This window comes from Peromyscus maniculatus, chromosome 21, assembly GCF_049852395.1.
Source record: "Peromyscus maniculatus bairdii isolate BWxNUB_F1_BW_parent chromosome 21, HU_Pman_BW_mat_3.1, whole genome shotgun sequence".
Classification (NCBI taxonomy): Eukaryota; Metazoa; Chordata; class Mammalia; order Rodentia; family Cricetidae; genus Peromyscus; species Peromyscus maniculatus.
In genome coordinates this window covers 7,857,229-7,875,335 of record NC_134872.1, presented here as the reverse complement: position 1 = coordinate 7,875,335, position 18,107 = coordinate 7,857,229, and the positions used below count along the sequence as shown (strand labels likewise).

The 18,107-nt window shown below is 51.5% G+C and overlaps 1 protein-coding gene across 1 annotated transcript; it reads left to right on the top strand.

Moving 5' to 3' along the window:
• The first annotated feature begins 2,058 nt into the window (after nucleotides 1-2,058).
• Ccdc167 (coiled-coil domain containing 167) lies at nucleotides 2,059-17,390 on the top strand. The gene is made up of 4 exons (XM_006983075.4): nucleotides 2,059-2,143; nucleotides 15,901-15,995; nucleotides 16,196-16,248; nucleotides 17,087-17,390. Exons 1-4 carry the CDS (start codon nucleotides 2,102-2,104, stop codon nucleotides 17,188-17,190), a joined length of 294 nt encoding a protein of 97 aa, XP_006983137.1. The 5' UTR covers nucleotides 2,059-2,101; the 3' UTR covers nucleotides 17,191-17,390.
• The last annotated feature ends 717 nt before the right edge of the window (nucleotides 17,391-18,107 follow it).

Below are 18,107 nucleotides of genomic sequence, written 5' to 3'. Positions count from 1 at the left end.
TTGAGCGCTCCCCTGTCTTTGCCGGGGACTGGGAGGAGACGAGACTGGCGTGAGGCACAGCCAGAGCTCTGTGGCTTTTTCTTGGTGCCAGAGAAACGCAGAAGGAGCCACTTCTAAAAGAACACAGTGTTTTTCCTCCTCTTCTCACCTCCCCTGGGCCGGTGCCTGTGATAATCGGGAAGCAGAATCTGGTTTTTCTGGGCCTGGAACCAATGCTGGAAGAGTGTTCCGACATTAAGTGTTGTTGATTGACAGTTGATAGACGATGTTCTCGAGTAAGATTTTCCCGTGCCGGGTGTTAAGCTGGGAGAACTGCACTAAACTTCCAACAGCCTGCGTCCCATTCAGGTAGGATTTACTACAAGCTCTCGTGGGTCGCAGGCGGCCAAGCGAGATGGTATCTCGGGTTCCTCCCAGCCCCATCACTCAAGGACTCTATCAAGAAGGAAACACAGATCTGAAAACGTTTTTCCTCCAAACACAGAGGTGGGGTTATTATTCACACAGAGAATCAGGCTCCAGTGCAGAGATAACTACTGCGAACCAAGGAACTTCGATTCCGGTCTCATCAGCTTTGACCTAGGAATTCCATCTGGGCACATTTATCTTTAGAAAGGAACGCCGAAGGACAGAGCTGTGTGTGCAGAGATGCTTGCTTTGTTCCCTGCACAGAGAGGTTCTGCCCTATGAAATAACGTCCAGCACAAGAATGGGATGTATTACCTGGTGGCATCATCAATAATCACGATCTCAAAGACGTAAAAAAGAGCTATGGTAGTTTAAACTCTTTTAAACCACATCCATCTACTTGCTAGGTTTTTTGTTTGTTTGTTTGTTTTTGTTTTGTTTTTTGTTTTTTGCTCCTCCCAATTTTTAAAAATATTATTTTTTTAATTGTTGAGGTTTCATTGTTGTCCAGACGGATTTCAAACTTGTGGGCTCTAAATACTGCTCCCACCTCACTCTCCTAAGTAACTGGGACTACAGATATTGTCCCATCATGCTCGGCTATCTTTTTTTTTTTTTTTTTTTTTTCTCAAATAGTTTAAAATTGCCACAGCACTTGACAGATGCTAAACGTACTGAGTTGAGTTGTAAGACTTTGGTTGCAGTTCCACGGGTCACAGTCTATATTATGGTAGGGTCATAGTTAAAACATCTCAAAAGGCCACAGGTCTAAACACTTAGAAATGCTAAGCCTGAGCAGGCCTGTAAAGGAATACGCAGAAAAAGGAGCTGGTAAAACTCAGGCTGAACATTGCATGCTGCCCGCCTTCTACACGTCTCCCGTGATGTTGGCAGGCTGCTCCTGTCTCGCCAGAAAACGAGAGCAATGTCCAAGAACACGAACCGATGAACGGTACCAGGCCACAGATTCCAACGGGCGGAGTGGCTCAGATCGGGACTGAAGGAGCAGGGCTTGCAGGCTGAGCCTCGTAGGACCGACTGAATCTGAATGGGGTTAGCCTAACACTGTGCAGGGATGCCGCTGACGGCTGCAGGAAGGAAGAAGATGTTTAAAAGAGAGAGAAAAAAGAAAAGGAAAGACAGGCAGACAGGTAGAGAGAGACAGACAGGCAGACAGAAAAAGAAAGAAAGAGAAGAAGAAAGAAGGAAGGAAGGAAGGAAGAAGGAAGGAAGGAAGGAAGGAAGGAAGGAAGGAAGGAAGGAAGGAAGAAAGAAAGAAAGAAAGAAAGAAAGAAAGAAAGAAAGAAAGAAAGAAAGAAAGAAAGAAAGAAAGAAAAGAAGAAAGAAGAAAGGAGGAAGGAAGGAAGAAGAAAGAGAGAAAGAAAGAAAGAAAAAAGAAAAGGAAAAAAGAAAAAAAAGAAAGTTCTCAATCTGTACACGTAAAGCGGTCTCCACCCAGGCGTGGACCAATCACGGCTTCTCTGCAGATCCTGTCCCGAGACCTCCAACTAGAGCCCGCCCCTCACAAACATGGCCGCGGCAGGAGGGACGCGCCCCTCAACAAGATGGCGACGGCAGAAGCCCCGCCTCCTCCTGCCGCGCCGGCCAGTGAGAGAGAAGCACGAGGGCTTGCGCGTGCGCGGTGCGGCCTAGGGGGGCGGGTCCGGTGCGGAGGGGGACACGGCGAGCAACTATGACTAAAAAGAAGCGGGAGAATCTCGGCGTCGCTCAGGAGGTGAGGGGAGCAGCCGGGGTTCGGGCCACGTGGCTCTAGTCGCCGTGCCCCGCCGCAGGGGCGTGGGTCGGGCCGGCGGCTGCAGGGCGAGGGGCCGGGCAGAGGAAGCGAGGGCGACGACGCGGCCAGGGGAGAGGGAAGAGGGCCGCGAGGTGAGGGATCGGGATGAGGGAGGCAGTGATGAGAGAGGCCGGGGGAGCCCCAGACGAAGAGGACACGTTAGGGACCTGCAGACGAGGAGACTGTCACGGACTCGGGGATGAGTGCGCTTCTGGGATCCAGGATATTGCTAAATGGCTCGAAGGTCTCCAGAGATGGGAAGTTTTCTCCAGAGGGGTACCAACGCCTGCCTGTAGCTTGGAAATTAACTTTGAGGATCTTTGGGAATCTGGAAAGAATGCTAGAACTGGTGTTAGGGAGGATCTTTGGGAATCTGCTAGAACTGGTGTTAGGGAAGGCCTTGAAAATAGTTTGTCACACGTGGAAAGAACGGCATCAGATGCTGGTCGAGTACCGTCTGCTACCTTCGCTTGCATTCTCAGGGAATCCTTGCGTGCCGGGCATGTCTGTATAGATGGGGGAACCGAGGTTCCAGGTAGAACCCAGGGGTTGGGCATGGAAGTGCATGCTTCTAGTCCCACGACTCAGAGAGCTAAGGTAGTTAAGATTGTGAGTTCAAAGCCAGCCTGGGATACAGAGCAAGAGCCCGTCCCAAAAGAGGAAGGAGAAAGTGGAAACCAGCTTAAAATGGTAAAGGGGAAGAGCACAGAATGATGCTCACTCAGGTGAGCTGCCCGCAAGTGGGGACCCGTTTCCTTTCAGTTCCCATAGCAGACATGTTCAGCCTGTGGCCCTTAGGCCACAAGTGTCCCAGTACGTCTAGGAATGTGACTCAACATATTTGTAGATGACAACATCAGGTGTCAACGTCAAAAGCCCCCCCAGAGACTTCTAACCTACTGGGTGATTCTCAAAGACTCAAAGACCGTAGAGCTTGCATAAGCGGAGATGCGGCCATTTCTTCATCCCAGTAGGACCTGAGTGTGGTGTTTACGCCATGCGTATCCATGTGTCTGGCGGTCCTTCGGAGTCGAGGGAAGTTCAGCCGTGATTGCTTGCAAAAGGATTATCCCAGCTGTGCTTGTTGATTGTTGAGGAGGGTCAGAAGATCCTCACCTGAGTGGCCGGCCTCTTCCCATACCACCCGTTGTATTGAACATGGCCTCAGAGCAGGGCTATAGTATTTAGGCTAAGGGAAGGCTAGGTGACGGGGCCCCACACCCCTATAAGTGGCCTTCACCTGTTCTCTAAAGAAGCCCAGTAAACTCAGTAGAGTGAACTTTGTCAGAACTACACCTCAGTCTGTCATTGGGATCTTAGGAGGAGGGGGAGGCATTGGCTTCTGTCTCCCCCCAGGAAAGAATTTCAGCAACAGCAGCTGACTGTAGGAGCACCCCCCTCAACTGGGTTCTGGCCTGCTTGGTAGGGGGGAAAGCTGTTGGGAATGTGAATGTCCTGAGAGACTAAAGCAAGCCTAGTGAAATAAGCTGGCAGTGTGTATGTAGCACAAGGGCAAAGACCTGATAGCCTGTATTAGCGCACAGTGAGCTGCTGTAACGGAAACCCCCAAATTCAGAGGCTTCGAAAAGTTGCCCCGAGCCTGGAGAAGCGGTCAGCAGACCATGCGTAGAAAGAGTCGAACAGTACCGGTTTAGACTTGGTGAGTGGGGTGCAACCTCCGTGGCCGCTCTCTTCAGTCTTCCTCAGACTCCCAGACCTGCCCCCCTCCCTGATGTGGCGGCTCTGCTGCCCTCAGGTCAGTGCCAGCACATTTGCCAAAGCCAGTGGGCGCCCGTGGGAGTCACCTGAGAGCCGCAGCTCCAGCTGAGGCTGAGCGAGTGCGGCTCTGCCCTATTTGAGCTGTCACGCCATAACAAACGTCTTTTTTATGGGCTTTCTAGTGCCGCGATTTTTGCATTTTTGTGCTCTTTATTGGTGATTTTGCTACTTCAAGGGACCCCTAAGCACAGCGCTAAAGTGCCGTCTAGTGTTCCAGGGCTGTGATGTGGCTTATAGGGACAATCGGTTTGTTAGATTAACCATTTTTCAGGCATGAAGCAACTCGGCACTACATGATGCTCTGGGCAGTGAGTTCAATGCTAATGAATCGTCCGTTTATTAAATAAGATCTCTTTTACAAAACACACATCAGAGAACATTGTGTTGGATTAGTTGATGAAAATGTTGACCAGAGCTTTGCAGAAGCCCAACCCGCTTCAGTATTTGCTCATTTGATGTTGGGCCAATTTTAAAGACTATAAGTACCGGGCTGGAGAGATGGCTCAACAGTTAAGAGCACTGGTTGTTCTTGCAGAAGGCCAGGATTGGTTCCCACCATCCATACAACAGCTCACAATCTCTCTACCTCCAGTTCTGAGGAGATCTGATGCCTTTTTTTTTTGGCCTCTGTGGACACCAGGTATGCATGTGGTACACAAACAAGAAAAAAAATCACAAAATATAAATAAATCTTGAAAGAAAGAAAATTAACTACCATGGCCAGTTATGATAGCATATGCCTATAATCTCAGCACTTGGGAAACAGAGAGATCAGGAGTTCAAGACCATCCTTACTACATAGCCCAACCCAGGATACATGTGATCCTGACTTAAATACACAAACAAAAAAAATAGAGAAAAGCAGCTGTGGACAGTGTGTGAGTGTGGCAGCTTATGTAAGTAGTGAGTAGGCCTTATTTAAAGCTAATGGTGTGCTTAGGAGGCTGAGACAGGCAGTCCTGTATAATATTAGAGGGACCAGCCTTAATATTATACATCCCAGGGGCTCAGGAGAGAGAACTATGAACGGCGAGGACTATTTTTGGGAAATAGAATCTCGGCACAAAGAGCTCTTAGTCTGGTCATTTATTCTTCCAAATCTTTGTCCTCTTGTGCCCTGAGAGTTCAGATATATACATATATATATGTGTGTGTGTGTGTGTGTGTGTGTGTGTGTGTGTGTGTGTGTATGTATGTATGTATATATGTATATACACACATACATACATACACATATACACATACAGTGTGTGTGTGTGTGTGTGTGTGTGTATATATATATATACACACACACACACACTTAAAGCAGTAATCCCTTGGCAGTGCAAAGCCAGGCTTCCAGGGTCAAGCGGAGGGGTGGTGAGAATGACATAGAGAGGCAGTAATTGTTAATTATCATTTGCAACCCAAAAGGGAAGTGACTAATGGGGAAATGAATTTAAAAGGTTAAATTCGGATAATATCTAAGAAGAGGGATCTTATGTGCTCAACTATAACCTTAAACATGATTGGTAGAAAATGTTAAGAATCTAAGTTGCTAGGTCAATGAGAGAAAATAAAACTATCTTCTTTTTTCCTGTGGCTCCTATCTGTCCAAACTATCTGCCGGTTTTTCTGCAGGGTGGGGGAAAGTGTGCTCAGTCGCTAGGCAACCTGTGTACAGCTAGATGCCTCTGGTGATAGTTAAAGGGAGATCTGGAACTAGAGGTAAGATCTAGGAAAGGAGGTAGTTAAAACTTCATTGGCACATCTGCCAGGCCTTCTCTTTATCTTTGTTTTGTTTTTTGTTTTTTCAAGACAGGGTTTCTCTGTGTAGCTTTGCACTTTTCCTGGATCTCACTCTGTAGACCAGGCTGGCCTCAAACTCACAAAGATCCACCTGCCTCTGCCTCCCGAGTGCTGGGATTAAAGGCGTGCGCCACCACCGCCCGGCTCTGCCAGGCCTTTTCAAACAGGTAGTCTGGACGCTTAAGTCTGTTCTTAGAGTACAGAGGTATCTCTGATAAGGTACTTTCCTCTGTCTGGGAATGGCCCTGGCCGGATGCTGCCAAAGAGGATAATTACAGGGAGGCGTGAACTGGGGTTCTGGCTGTGCATAACTGTCAGCACACAAGGTTATCTAAATATTCCTTTAGTAGAGGGGAAATGGTGCCCAATAGATGATGGAAAAGCTACAATAGCACACAAGAAACTCATAGCAGGAAACGGCTGTAATCAAAAGCCAAATATCACCAAGGCTCCTTGAGCCTCAGCTTGACCTCTGGAAGGTCCTCAGCTTCTTCCAGGTATTAGCTTGTCATAATCAGCTGAAATCCTACTTTGTATATTTTCGCAGCTTGTAGCAAGGTGGCTCCTCAGTTTATGGTCGGCATAGACTACAGTAGTGAGAAACATCTCAGAAACCAAATTGCTCTTTCTTCATAGGAAGAGGAAGTAGAGTGTGTTTGGTCCCCAGGCCTTTGATTGCCAGCCTCTGGTCTGGTGGACTAGGGGTTCTGCCATCCTATCTATAAGATCAGGACACACCTCATGGTGTCCCCTTTGTTAAGGAACCTGGGCCCAGACTGCCTGCTTTCTGTTTTTAAGAACCAAGGTGCATGGCCCCACTACCTGCCAGGGCAGCTGGGAAATGGGCTCATCAACCAGGAGGCCACGTGCTCAGCTGCAGCCTGATTACCATGGGAGAAGGGGCTGGCATGTGGTAGGCCAGGTCTCCCTCAGATCACCTCTTTCCTCACAGGTTGCTGTCAGGTGCCCAGAGCATGCCTGGCATAAGGTGGCCGAGGACAGCCAGCCACTCTTTCTCCCCAAGTTTTGCAGTTCTGTTAGAGTTCATCCCCTTCTTCCTGCTTTGGTAGAGAAATAGCTCCTGTCTTTCATCTGGCTGACTCAAGTCGATTGATTGATCTATCAATCTTCCATCCATCTTTCTACCTATCTCTCTATGGTGGGGCTAGAGCCTAGGACCATCTGCTTGCCAGGCAAGTGCTCTGCCATTGAGCTGTGCCCTCGGCCTGCAGCACAGAACATTAAGTGTTGAGTTCCACACGACACGTATGCTCTCAGTGCTTTAAATGGGAGCAGAGCTACCCATTTTGCAGCCGTATGCATGGTATGGTGCTGGTTAGCTTTTTGTCAAATTGACACAAACTAGGGTCATCTAGGAAGAAGGAACTTCAAGACATTGCCTCCATCACGCTGGCCTGTGGGCAAGTCTGTGGGCATTTTCTTGGTGAGTGATTTGGTGTGGGAAGGCTCAACCAACTGAGTGTGCCACCCTGGGCCGGTGGTCCAGGGTTGTGGATGAAAGCAGGCAGAGCAAACCATGGGGAGGAGGAACCCACTAAGCAGCACTCTTCCCTGGCCTCTGCTTTAGTTCCTGCCTCCAGGTTCCTGCCTCGAGTTCCCCTTCATGGTGGACAGTAAACGGTTACGTTGAAATTAACCCTTTCTTCAAGTTGCTTTTGGTCATGTCATTTATCACAGCAACAGAAGAGCTAACTAGGACGGACCTGAGCATGTTTGGGGAGGACCGTGGAGGTGTTTGGAGCCTTGGGCTGGAAATACCGTAGTGATCCCAGTGTAACAAGCTGTTGTGGGAGCTTGGAAAACAACCGAGAGCAATGCAGATGATGGAGGCCGGGCTCGTGCAGTGTCAGAGCAAAGACAAGACTGATCAGGGCTGACTGTGCTGTTTTCTGTGGCCCGCTGGGACTGAAGCAGCAGCTGGGATTTAAGGAGAGGCCAGCCCAGTAGGCGAGCCCTCCAAAGCGAGCTGTGCCCCCAGCCCATTTTCACCCCCTCAGTAACTGCACTTTTATAGGTGTTGGCATGGATATTTAAAATATTGGCAAATAAACAGATGTATAAAACCGTACGAGCATGTGGGTATCTGCAGTCTTTGTCTCTACGGTTGCTTTTTGCTTGGCTATTTAAGGACTTGAAACCTGTTGCCCAGGGCCTCAGCAAAGGCCTGGCATCTGGCTGGTTCTCGGCTTCCTCTTCCATTGCCCCCAGCGGCTCTGAGTATTGAATGTGCACTGGTGCTCAGTAGCGGTAGATATTGTCCTCTTATTAAAAGTCGTTCGCTCAGAGCTAGTGAAGTGGTGATTTAATCAAAAATGTTTGTTAATCTGACGAGTGCAATAAAAGCCCCACAAGTGAGAGATCTCAGCACCTGCAAACAGGCCTGGCTTGTGTAGTGAAACAATTACCAAGCAGGTGGCCCTCACCCTGAGGGTGGCCGTGGGCCAGCTGTGCCAGGTGGTCACCGAGGGCAACCAGGCCTCTTCTGATCCCCCAACTCTGCTTCCTTCAGAGGCCCACGAGAGTCGGTCGGAAAGAGCTGACTGGGTCAGGTTCTGATTGTTTGTTCTGAGCAATGAGAGCAAACCATCATCCCATGAGAAGTTGCCACCCAAATGGACGGGGAGAATTCGGACGGATAGGAACTCGCTTGCAATTTAAACTGTAAGCAGTAACTGGATTGTTTCTTTTGTAGCTGGCCTGCAGGCCTTGGGCCACTTGGCCTTAAGTTACTAAGCTTGGGTCTTAGTTGCCCCCACCTTTTTATGGCACTAATGCCTCCTGTATGCTTGGAAGGTGCTCTGCTGACGAACCATGTCCCCAGCCGAAGGAGATAACTCGGTTAGATTTGGTCCCTAGTACACAAATTTTGTCCACTGGGAAAGTTTTGTCTACAAGTTTCAGAATGGCCTCCACGCGTGGGGAATGTCATTCTCCCCATAGGAGAGGACAGATAAGTCGCTCCTGCCTTGGTTCAGAAGCTCGGCTCTGTTCAGTAGCTAGTGTTTAATATCAGGGCTACTGTTTCTGCATACCATGAACTGTGGCCATAGTCACAAGAGAGCTGCCACAGCTCCAGTCATCGCGGTCAGCCATAGATCAAGACTCTTACTAGCCAAGCATGAACTCCCAGAAGTCTCCCAGATAACATCTGGAACTGGCTCTTTGCCCAAAGCTGAGTTGTGTGTAAGCCTGGCTGTCAGCAGACTGTTTTCTAACGTGTGCAGTGGAGGTAAGCTGAGGGGAAGGGCTGGGAGTCAGTGCTGGACTGGCCAACTCATAGTATCTTCTGTAAGGGATAAAAGTACATGGGAAGCAGTTAATGGCCCCTGGTTCTCAGCAGACTGAAGGCAACTCAGAACAGGTGGAGGGTTCCGGAAAGAAATGGTTTGGCCAGCATGAACTGTGACCACTGTTAATCAGTCTAGGAGTCCTGGGATGAACTGCCGGAGCTGTGGGGAAGCCCAGTCTTTCCTGCAACAGGGCTAGAGGCAGTGTCTTGGCTGGAAGGAAGTACTTACCCAATTGGCCTAAGTGGTGGGAGGCACTGTTGATTCCAGGTGGGGGTGTGGTTGGAGGCTGAGGTCCGACACTAACATGGAGCTGCCTTGCTGGGAGAGCCTGGCAGATGTGGGCTGTTCAGGGCCTGCTGACCGTTAAATGAGCCTCACCTGCACAGGTGGAAGCGACAGGTCGCCCTCGGGCAGGTGACTTCGGCAGCCTGCATCTGGCACCGCTCCACTTAGCGGGGGTCAGGAGACTAAAACCTCATTACCTAACGCCGCTGGATGTCAGCATGTGTGGAGTGGCTGTTTGCCAGCGTCTTAATTAATGAATTCATAAGGCACGGGGCGGATGCCAGCTCTTGAAAAGTGCTTTGAGCCTTTCAGAGATGGAGAAGCTTTTGCCAGTTTATCAAAAAATAGATCTGGGAGGAAGAAGAGAAACCAAACCTCAGACAACATTTTGTCCTGGGGCAGCTGAAGGCTTAGGGCAGGGTCTGGCCTGCAAGGTGACTTCAAAGCTGCACAGCTCCTCTGTGCCGACTTTGGCGGCTCTCCTGGACTATGGCAGACCTCATCCTCAGGAGCTGGGGCGGGGATCATGTTCAGGTGGGTGGTCCCCTTGGCTGTCACTAGACACTGGAAGTCTTGCTGTCTTCACCTGCTCTGCCTGCAAGAGAAACTTTGCACCAGGCCTATTGATTTGGGGGGCTCTGGTGGTTTGTTTTCTGCCCCAACAGAGTCCTGTGAGCCTTCTCCACGCAAAAACATCACTTGAGCACTGTAATGGGGATCAGCCATTTAGGTTTGAGGCTGGTCACCTGGGAGATGATGTACACGGTCCCCCGTGACTTGGCTGTATGGACTAGAGGCCCCAGATGGAAAGCCCTGGTGCTCTTGCCAGGGACCATCTGGGCAGGCGGTCTAGCTCCTTTACCCATTACAGTAAACATCCCAGGGCTCCTGATGTGTGAAAATGAGTGGATTTCCTGGACCAGCTTCCCAGGCTGTGAATTAGAAGAGGAGGAAGCTTTGATGCCCTTTGGAGAGGGCGGGGGAAGAGGGTTTACCAGGCACAGCTAGCCCACACACTTCCTTCTCCAAACTGGATGTGTTTTGTGTGCATTTGAGAGGGTACTTTGACAGTGTGGCAATGTGGGGGAGGGTGTTTGTGAAGGGAGAGTCAGCTTAGGATGAAGACAGCCGCCAGGCTCTTGGCGCCCGTGTCTCCCAGCACACGGATTCCAGGCAGGCCCTTCCAGGCAGCGCATCTGTTGTGTGAGAAGAGATCAAGCAGAGCCAGGCACAAGGTCATTCCGAGTAGAGGGTCTGTTGAAGCCAGACCAACAGACTGCCACAGGCTCAGCTGGGCAGTGCTTGACTTTGTTTCTGAATGTCAGTAGTCCTTGTTGGTTGTGGATATTTCCACGAAGGGTGCTGGAGAAAAGGCTGGTGTGGAGGAAAGTGCATTGTCCAGGACCCAGTCCCACCACCTCCTAGCTGTGTAAGTTGCTAGCCATCTCTGCCAGGAGCTAGCTCTCTGCACTGTGGTGACAGTCCCTTTGCAAGGTCCGAGCGGATGCCTGCAGCTGCAAACGCTGCCCATCCTAGGGTACAGGGGTGGAAGTTGTCTTCTGGTCTAAGAGTCACTTCTTCCTACTGTGGGGTGACAGGGTTAGGACACATCTGGAAAGCTGCTTCCTTCCTGTAAGTCTGCCTATAAAATGTGGACTCTGGTTATCTGCCCTCCCCCTCTGTGTGGAGTGTCTAGAACAGAGCCTGGCACCTGGACATTGCTGCAGATGTGTTCCAGCTGTTGTATCTGCTGTGTGGGCTTTTGGTTCCCAGTGTTGTTCCTGATTCATGCCTTCATCCAGATGCATGATACCATCTTCTTTGTTATGAGTCTTTGGTACCCAGGCAGCTCCTGGCCAGATAGATGCAGGGCATGCCCCATGACTACTGCCTGACGCCTCAGGCAAGCCCTTTCCTGGCCAGCATCCTGTCACTTGCTGGCCAAAGGCTCCCAGGAGCAAGGCCCTAGAGAGATAGGAACCTCTTGCCAACTTAGGAAACAGAGTGGGCTGTGTGGCCTTGAACCAAGCCCCAGGGGAACCTCTGTCCTTTCCCAGGTGAGAGCCTGGCGCACTGGTAGCTGCAGTGGCTGAAACTGTGGACCAGTCGCTGCCTCCCAGCTGTCTGTGTTCAGCTGTTTCACTCTCCTACTGAAGAGCCTGTGGCTCCTGCTGACTCTCTTTGTCAGAGGAATAAAAGCTGCCCATGCTTCTCCAGCAGCCCTAGAGCTGGCACCCTGTGGGGCCTGACTTGACCTGTGCAGGGGCAGCTGTCTATGCAAGTGGCACAAGTTCCCTGCCTCTGAGGAGCCTCTTCAGGGCTTTGATTCCTGGAGGCGCCATCCTCTGAAAAGATGCCTCCTGGGGATTTCAGAAGAGTTTTACAGTTTCTCTTAACACAGTGGTTTTATGGTGCATAGGACCCCAGGGACACTTGCCTAAAGCTCTGGGAGTAAGGCTGTGTCCACGTCAGGGAGGGGCCGTTCGGGTGGCCTAGGGCTAGGGATCTACAGCCCTCACCTGGAGCAGACAGTAGTGCTTGGAGCTATGGGCTAGGGAGGGAAGCTCTGAGGAGTCCTGACTGCCACCTTCAGCTCTGCTGTCCTCCCCAGCAAACGCTGAGCCACCCATGGGACTTGAGTCCTACTCAGAGGCAGACAGACAGACGCCTCAGTTCTTCCCAGACTGCAATACAGGCCTCACGTGCAGGCTTCTCGAAGTACCAGCTAGCTCCTGGATGCCTGTGGTACTCCACCTTCTTTGGGATTGTGCCTTCCTCCTTCCCTCCTTATCTGCTTCTTCTCCCCTGCCCCACAGACAGGTTTAGCTCCTGCCCAGTCCCTGCTGGGTCCAGGCTAGTCTCTACAAGACCACACTGCTCCACGGGGGGCCTTACGTGGTCCCTCCTAGCTTCTCAGTGCAAGGTGCTGGAAGTTTGCTGACTCAGCAACTCCAGCTCCACCCTTGTATCTCGGGGTCCCTGCTCCTCCCAGAAGACTGCTTCAGCCACTGGCTCTTCTTCCCTCCGGTATCACCTTGTTCTTGGGCATAAGCACAGCACATGGATGGTCCTTGATCTACCAGGGGATACCCATGCTGTCTCAGCACCTGAGTTACCAGTCTTCAGCCAGGCAGGTGCTCTGGGTGGCTCCCTGACCTTCCACAGTGGAACCTTCCCTTTTCACTCCAATAGTTCCCATCTCTTGGATTGATCCTCCTTCTGCCACAGTTCCCAGGATCCCCAGGCCGACTCCCAGCCTTACTGGCTGCCAGGCTTCCCCTGCTGTCGGCATTTCCTCAGAGGAGTACTGCTTCCCTGGGCCTCAGTTGAGTTTTCTGTTTAGGGCTCTGTTGGCCTCACCGTCTCTCGCTTGGGTTCCCTCACACCTAGCATCTGCCACTTGAACCCACCCCAGTGCCATCCCCCACACCCCACAAGACTGCATAGCTTACCAGTGTACTGTGTTCTGTGCCAAATGGTGGGCTGACCCATGGTGGAGGACCTTCTGTACTCACTGCCTGCCTGTGGTCCCTCCACAGACACACGACCTCCCACTGCTGCCTGCCCATAACAGGGCTAGGACTTCCCTTCCGCTGCCCTTGACTCCCAGGTGACATCTCAGAGCAGTGAGGTAATGATGTGCTCAGAAGAGCACTGCACACAGCTGGAGTTTAGTAACAGCTGCTGATAGAGAATGGTGCTCACTGGGTTGCTGTGGCCAGAGTAAGACAGCGTGAGGTCCTGGGAGGCAAGGTGTAAGGAGCCTGCCATTCATTGACAAGTGACAACTGACCCAGCTCTGATCCTTACTCTGACCCTAAAGCTTACAGCTTCTGGTCCTGACTCTCTGCCCTCTGTTGCCTTTGGCCTGAGGGCAGAGAGAAAATGAATGAGGACTTGGGATTTGAACTGCAGTCTGTAATATCCATAACCCGTGCGCGTGAGAGTTGACTGAAAACTCTAACTGGGGACTTTGTATAAGGCCCATTTTTCGATCTTTTCTTGCCCTTTTGACCTATCTTGTTGGAACAACTCTGTGCTGCAGCCTCACATCACATCTAAAAGCAGCATTATGACCATCCCTCCCTGGCTCCTCCACTGCCTGGTTCCTGGCTGCCCCATTATTCCGGTTTCTGACAGTGGCTTCTGCTTCAAGTGCTGCTGGTGTCTAGTCCCCTTCCAAGGATGAGCCCATGGCTTGCTGAAGAGCCTCCTTCATGCTCAGCCTCCCCCACCCCCAGTCCACATCAGGCAGTTGTAAAGAGAACTTGCTATTTAGAAGGGAATCAGAACTGTCAGCAGGACATAAATATTCATAGAGGGAGGTTAGAACTGAGTCCCTAAAACCTTGATTTGTGTTCGCCCATTTAAGCCTCATTAAAAAGTGGCAAATGAAAGTGGGGATATTCAGTGTAACTGCAAATAAATTGGGCTTGTTCAGATAAAGGCCCCCGACTGCCAGCCCCTGAGGCCCTGTCCAGAGCAGGATGGCAGGATGGCTTGGCCACAGCCTCAGCTGTAAGACATTGCTCAGCAAGAGCGCCTGGCCTTGCTCTGGGGCAATTACCACTTGTTTGGGCACTTGGTCACCTTCCAGAGGCATTCAGACATGGAAATCCTGAACCTGATCCCTCCCCAGAATGGTCCCCAAACCAGGGCCCTGCCCAAAGAGCAGCAGGAAGAACTGAACCTGGACAGGACATCTGGGGCACAACTGTTTGCTTGTTTTCGTGAGCCCCAGGGTTTCAGAAATCAGGTGTGTAAACCTGAACCATTTGTTCCCAGCTCCCCCGTCTACCCATGCTGAGCTGCTGCTCACTCTAGCCACAAATAGGAAGACTGCAGGAGACCAGGCCTTGGGGGCACAAAGGTGGCAGGTGGCCTAAGGACCTGCAGACTTGGGCATTCTCAGAGGCTGGGCAGGTCATAGTTACAAGTTGAACTGGCCAGTCTGTGGGCTTCTAGCCTGGGAAGATAAAAAGCTTGAACTAATAGGAGGGGCAGTGTAGACAGGGCTGACTGCCAGGTGAAGGAGAGGTATCCTCCAGCCAGGGCAGGAGGTCCAGTACGTAAGAAAGATTTAGGCCCCAGCACGGACATACAATCTCAGGGGCTAGCCTGTGCTGGGCAGCATTCTGTGAAGGGCATACTACATGGTGGCCACAAGGGCCCATATCAGACTGCTGTCCCCAAGCCTGGCTCTCTAGTGTTCCCCTCCCTACAGTACAGTTCCAGGAAGGCCTCTGGCTTCTCTGGGGACTGCTTAGTCTGCTGGCCAAGGCTGGTCCCCATCCGCAGGGAAATGGCAGAGCTGACCATGCAGTTACCTCGAGGCTCTGCAGGTTATTCCCTCACATGGAGCCCTCTTACTGGGCTGCAGGAAAGGGGTTACCTTCCATTGGAGCCCACCAAAGTGGCTGACCCAGGAATGTCTGAGATGGCTGTTTTCCAGGCAGAAGGCAAAGGCCCAGGGACTTCAAGTACAATTTTCCTGATTCCTGACCCCAGGCCATTGGCCTGGGACATCCAGACTCTGACCAGCCTGCTTAGGAGGCAAGATTCTTCCAGGTAGCTCCAATAAGGAATGGAGCTGAGACCAACAGAAGGGTGCCCCCATGACTCCTCAGAAAAACCCTCCCATCTCTGTCCTTCCATTTGGCCACGTTTGCTGTCCCTCTTGGGGACTTGGTAAGGGTGGGTGAAGGCAGAGATGGAAAAGGACTGTTACAGGGTTCCAAGGAGCCCTCAGCACTAGCCAGCCAGCTTAGACCCAGTGAAGTGGCCACTTAGATACCTGGAGACCAAGTCAGGGCAGAATTACGGTGTTCAATGCCAAATGCCTAACATCGGCACCCAGGTGTGGATAGCCCAACCCAGCATTTTACAAACCATTTTCCCATAACTCAGGTATTTTCTCTAAGATCACATCTCTGAAATGACAGAGCGGATGGAAGAAGATACGCCTGGCAGCCCTCCTTTCAAGAGCTTGGCTTCTTTGCCATTGAGTTATGCTGACCTTGGTGATGGGCAACATTTCTGCGTAAGAGCCACAGAAAGAAAGAGAAGTGGTTTCGAGTTGCATTGTTTCGCCAATTTTTATTGATTCTCAGGAAAATGCCTATTGTGACAACACAGACGCACTATTAAGATGAAGCATGTCTATGAGGAAAATGCTCCTACTAGCCCCTGACGTTTAACCCCCTCCCTCCCACCTGGAGACTTGGGACCTTGTGCTGCTGTCTCCGCAGTGCGCATTTCCTCCCCGAATCGACCGTGGGGCAGGTTCTGCTGGGTGCCAGGCTCTGGCGGTTATCTACCTCTTCATCCCCAACCTGTGCCTGGTTCACCCACTTCTTGTTTTCGGGAACTCAGCCTGGCAGTTCAAAATCTGAAGCCCTCTGTCGACAGCAAAGCTGGGCTCTGCCCAGTACAACATGGGGTGGGAAGGGAGGGAGGGGCTAGAGGTGAGCCCCTCCAGGGCGCCAGTGCTGGGAAAGCTTAGAGCTCAGCACCTCTGTCTCTTGTCTCTTTCAGATTGATGGGCTGGAGGAGAAGCTGTCTCAGTGTCGGAAGGACCTGGAGGCTGTGACCTCCCAGCTCTACAGGGCAGAACTGAGTCCTGAGGACAGGTAATGCCTCTGTCCAGTCAGGCTCCCTGGCCTGGTTCCTATATAAACTAAGCCAAGGCAGAAGAGTCCCTAACTTTGAGCTTTAACCTCTGTCCTCTTAAGATCCTAGTTTTTGGCCCCTTTATTCAAACAGACAAGAACTGTTGCCCCTCTGGTTAAGACAGGAAAAACGGTCTGAGCTGTAAATTCCTTCCCCACAGGAGGTCTCTGGAAAAGGAGAAAACCACCCTCATGAGCAGAGCCTCCAAGTACGGTAAGAAAGTTCCCTCCCGTTGCCAGCCTCATCCCTGGCACCTGTGAGAAGGGTCCATTTTTTTGTTCAAAGGAGGAAGCAGTAGCAAGGGGTCTATATTCATTGGGGTGTGTCTAGGCCATGTCCAGAAGAAAGGCTGTCATCCACAGACACTGGACTCTGCATCTCATGCCCCACCCGACCAGAACAACCCACATTGGGAGTGGGGTGGTTGGATAGCCCCTCCTTAGGCAGGAAAGGGCTTCGGAGGCTAGAGCAATGCTGCCACCTTCTGGGTGCAGGGAGCAGAGCCAGTGAGAGTCCAGTAGCCCTGCCTCGAGGTCTGCAGGACCCTTCAGATGTGTCCTTCCTTCTCTACTCAGAGGGTCAGTCTGGCTGCCCAGGGCTGGCTGGCAGTTCTCCCAGTCCATTGCTTAGGTGGGGTAGGTGGCCAGGACATCAGTTTAGCCTCTGCAGAGTAGAAACTGCACAAGTGAGGACTGGGAATGAATGTGGCTGAAGAATATCAGGGCTTCTTCTAGTGCACCTCCAGACAGCAGGGATTCAGGAACTGAGTGAGCCCCAGGAGGCTCCAGCTGGCTGAGAAGGCTCCTGAAGGATGAGCCCTTTTGGTGGCCTAGCACATGCCCTACTGTACTCAGAAATGGCTGAGCAAGTCGGGTGTGCTCTTGGGTCTAATCTAGCTGAAGGATTCTGAGGGTGTGGGCAGAGCAAGGACAGGGCCAGGCTTGGGGGTACAAGAGTAGCTGAAAGACATTTCTGTCTTCAGATTGTCAATTCTGGGAAGAAGTTAGGTGGGCCTCAATGTTTTGTCTTGTTCTAATCTTTTTTCTCCCAGAGAAGGAGCTAAAGCTGCTACGGCAAGAGAATCGGAAGAACATGCTCCTCTCGGTGGCCATCTTCCTCCTCCTCGCTCTACTCTATGCCCACTGGACGATGTGAGTCAGCCGTCCTCAGCCATGCAGGTTCCCTTCCACTCTCTACTCAGGGACCAAGCAACCTTTCAAGCTCAAGACGGAGGTGGGGGCCTTTTCCCCCTGTGGTTGCCCAGCAGCTGCAGCAGAAAGGCATGGTACTGCCTCCTCCTAGTGCTCAGTCGAGGGGCAATAAAGAGCCCCAAGCTCTGCTGTCTAGTGAGTAAATATCTCTGGCTGACTAGCTGAGGCACCCGTCTCAAGGATGAAGGGATGTTCCCAAGTGCTTGTGCACAGTTCGGGAGGAGGGAGGGAGGAGAGCAGCTGGAAAGGCATTGTGCCACCCGATTCTCCAGATTCTGTGCCCTGGCCTGTGATCACCAGTAAAGAAAATGCAGCATGCATGACAAAAGGTGACTTGGGCTTGAAGTGGAAGTCCCAGGAGCATGCTAAATGAACTCATCTTCTAGAGACAGGCAGGGCTAAGGAGGCCTCCAGGAGTGTGGGGGCAGCAAGAGCTATGGTAACGACCAGACAGACTTCTGGTACAACAGCCAGTAAATAAGGAGGGCTTGAGCAAAGGAAGCCAAGCAAGAGCAGCTAACAGAGAGGTCACCCCAACCCCACATTCACAGTAAAGGGTCACAAGGAGAGGTGGTTGCTGCAGGAACATGGTGAGGCCCAGGACACACAGGGACCCACCAAACAAAACACCGTGAAACATGGAGATGGGGGCAGACGGAGGCAGCCCACTCAAGTCTGATGGTTAGGTGAAGGAATTCTCACCTGGAGCTGATGGAGGCTCAGTGGGCCGGCCTCTCCTAGTGCAGAACACTGCACTCTTGTGGAGGGAAGCTGGCCAGGGTCAGTAACACCCCTTCTCTCTCCTGTCCCTTGTCTAGTGACACTAATTGGTCTGACACCTCTTATTTTAGTCACACAGAC

What these genes read in the sequence shown, in the direction of transcription:
- Ccdc167 (XM_006983075.4), top strand. Translation starts at nt 2,102, where the DNA reads ATGACTAAAAAGAAGCGGGAGAATCTCGGCGTCGCTCAGGAG. An exon ending in ATCTCGGCGTCGCTCAGGAG is followed by an intron (nt 2,144 to 15,900) that starts GTGAGGGGAGCA and finishes TGTCTCTTTCAG; the next exon opens with ATTGATGGGCTGGAGGAGAA. An exon ending in GAACTGAGTCCTGAGGACAG is followed by an intron (nt 15,996 to 16,195) that starts GTAATGCCTCTG and finishes CCTTCCCCACAG; the next exon opens with GAGGTCTCTGGAAAAGGAGA.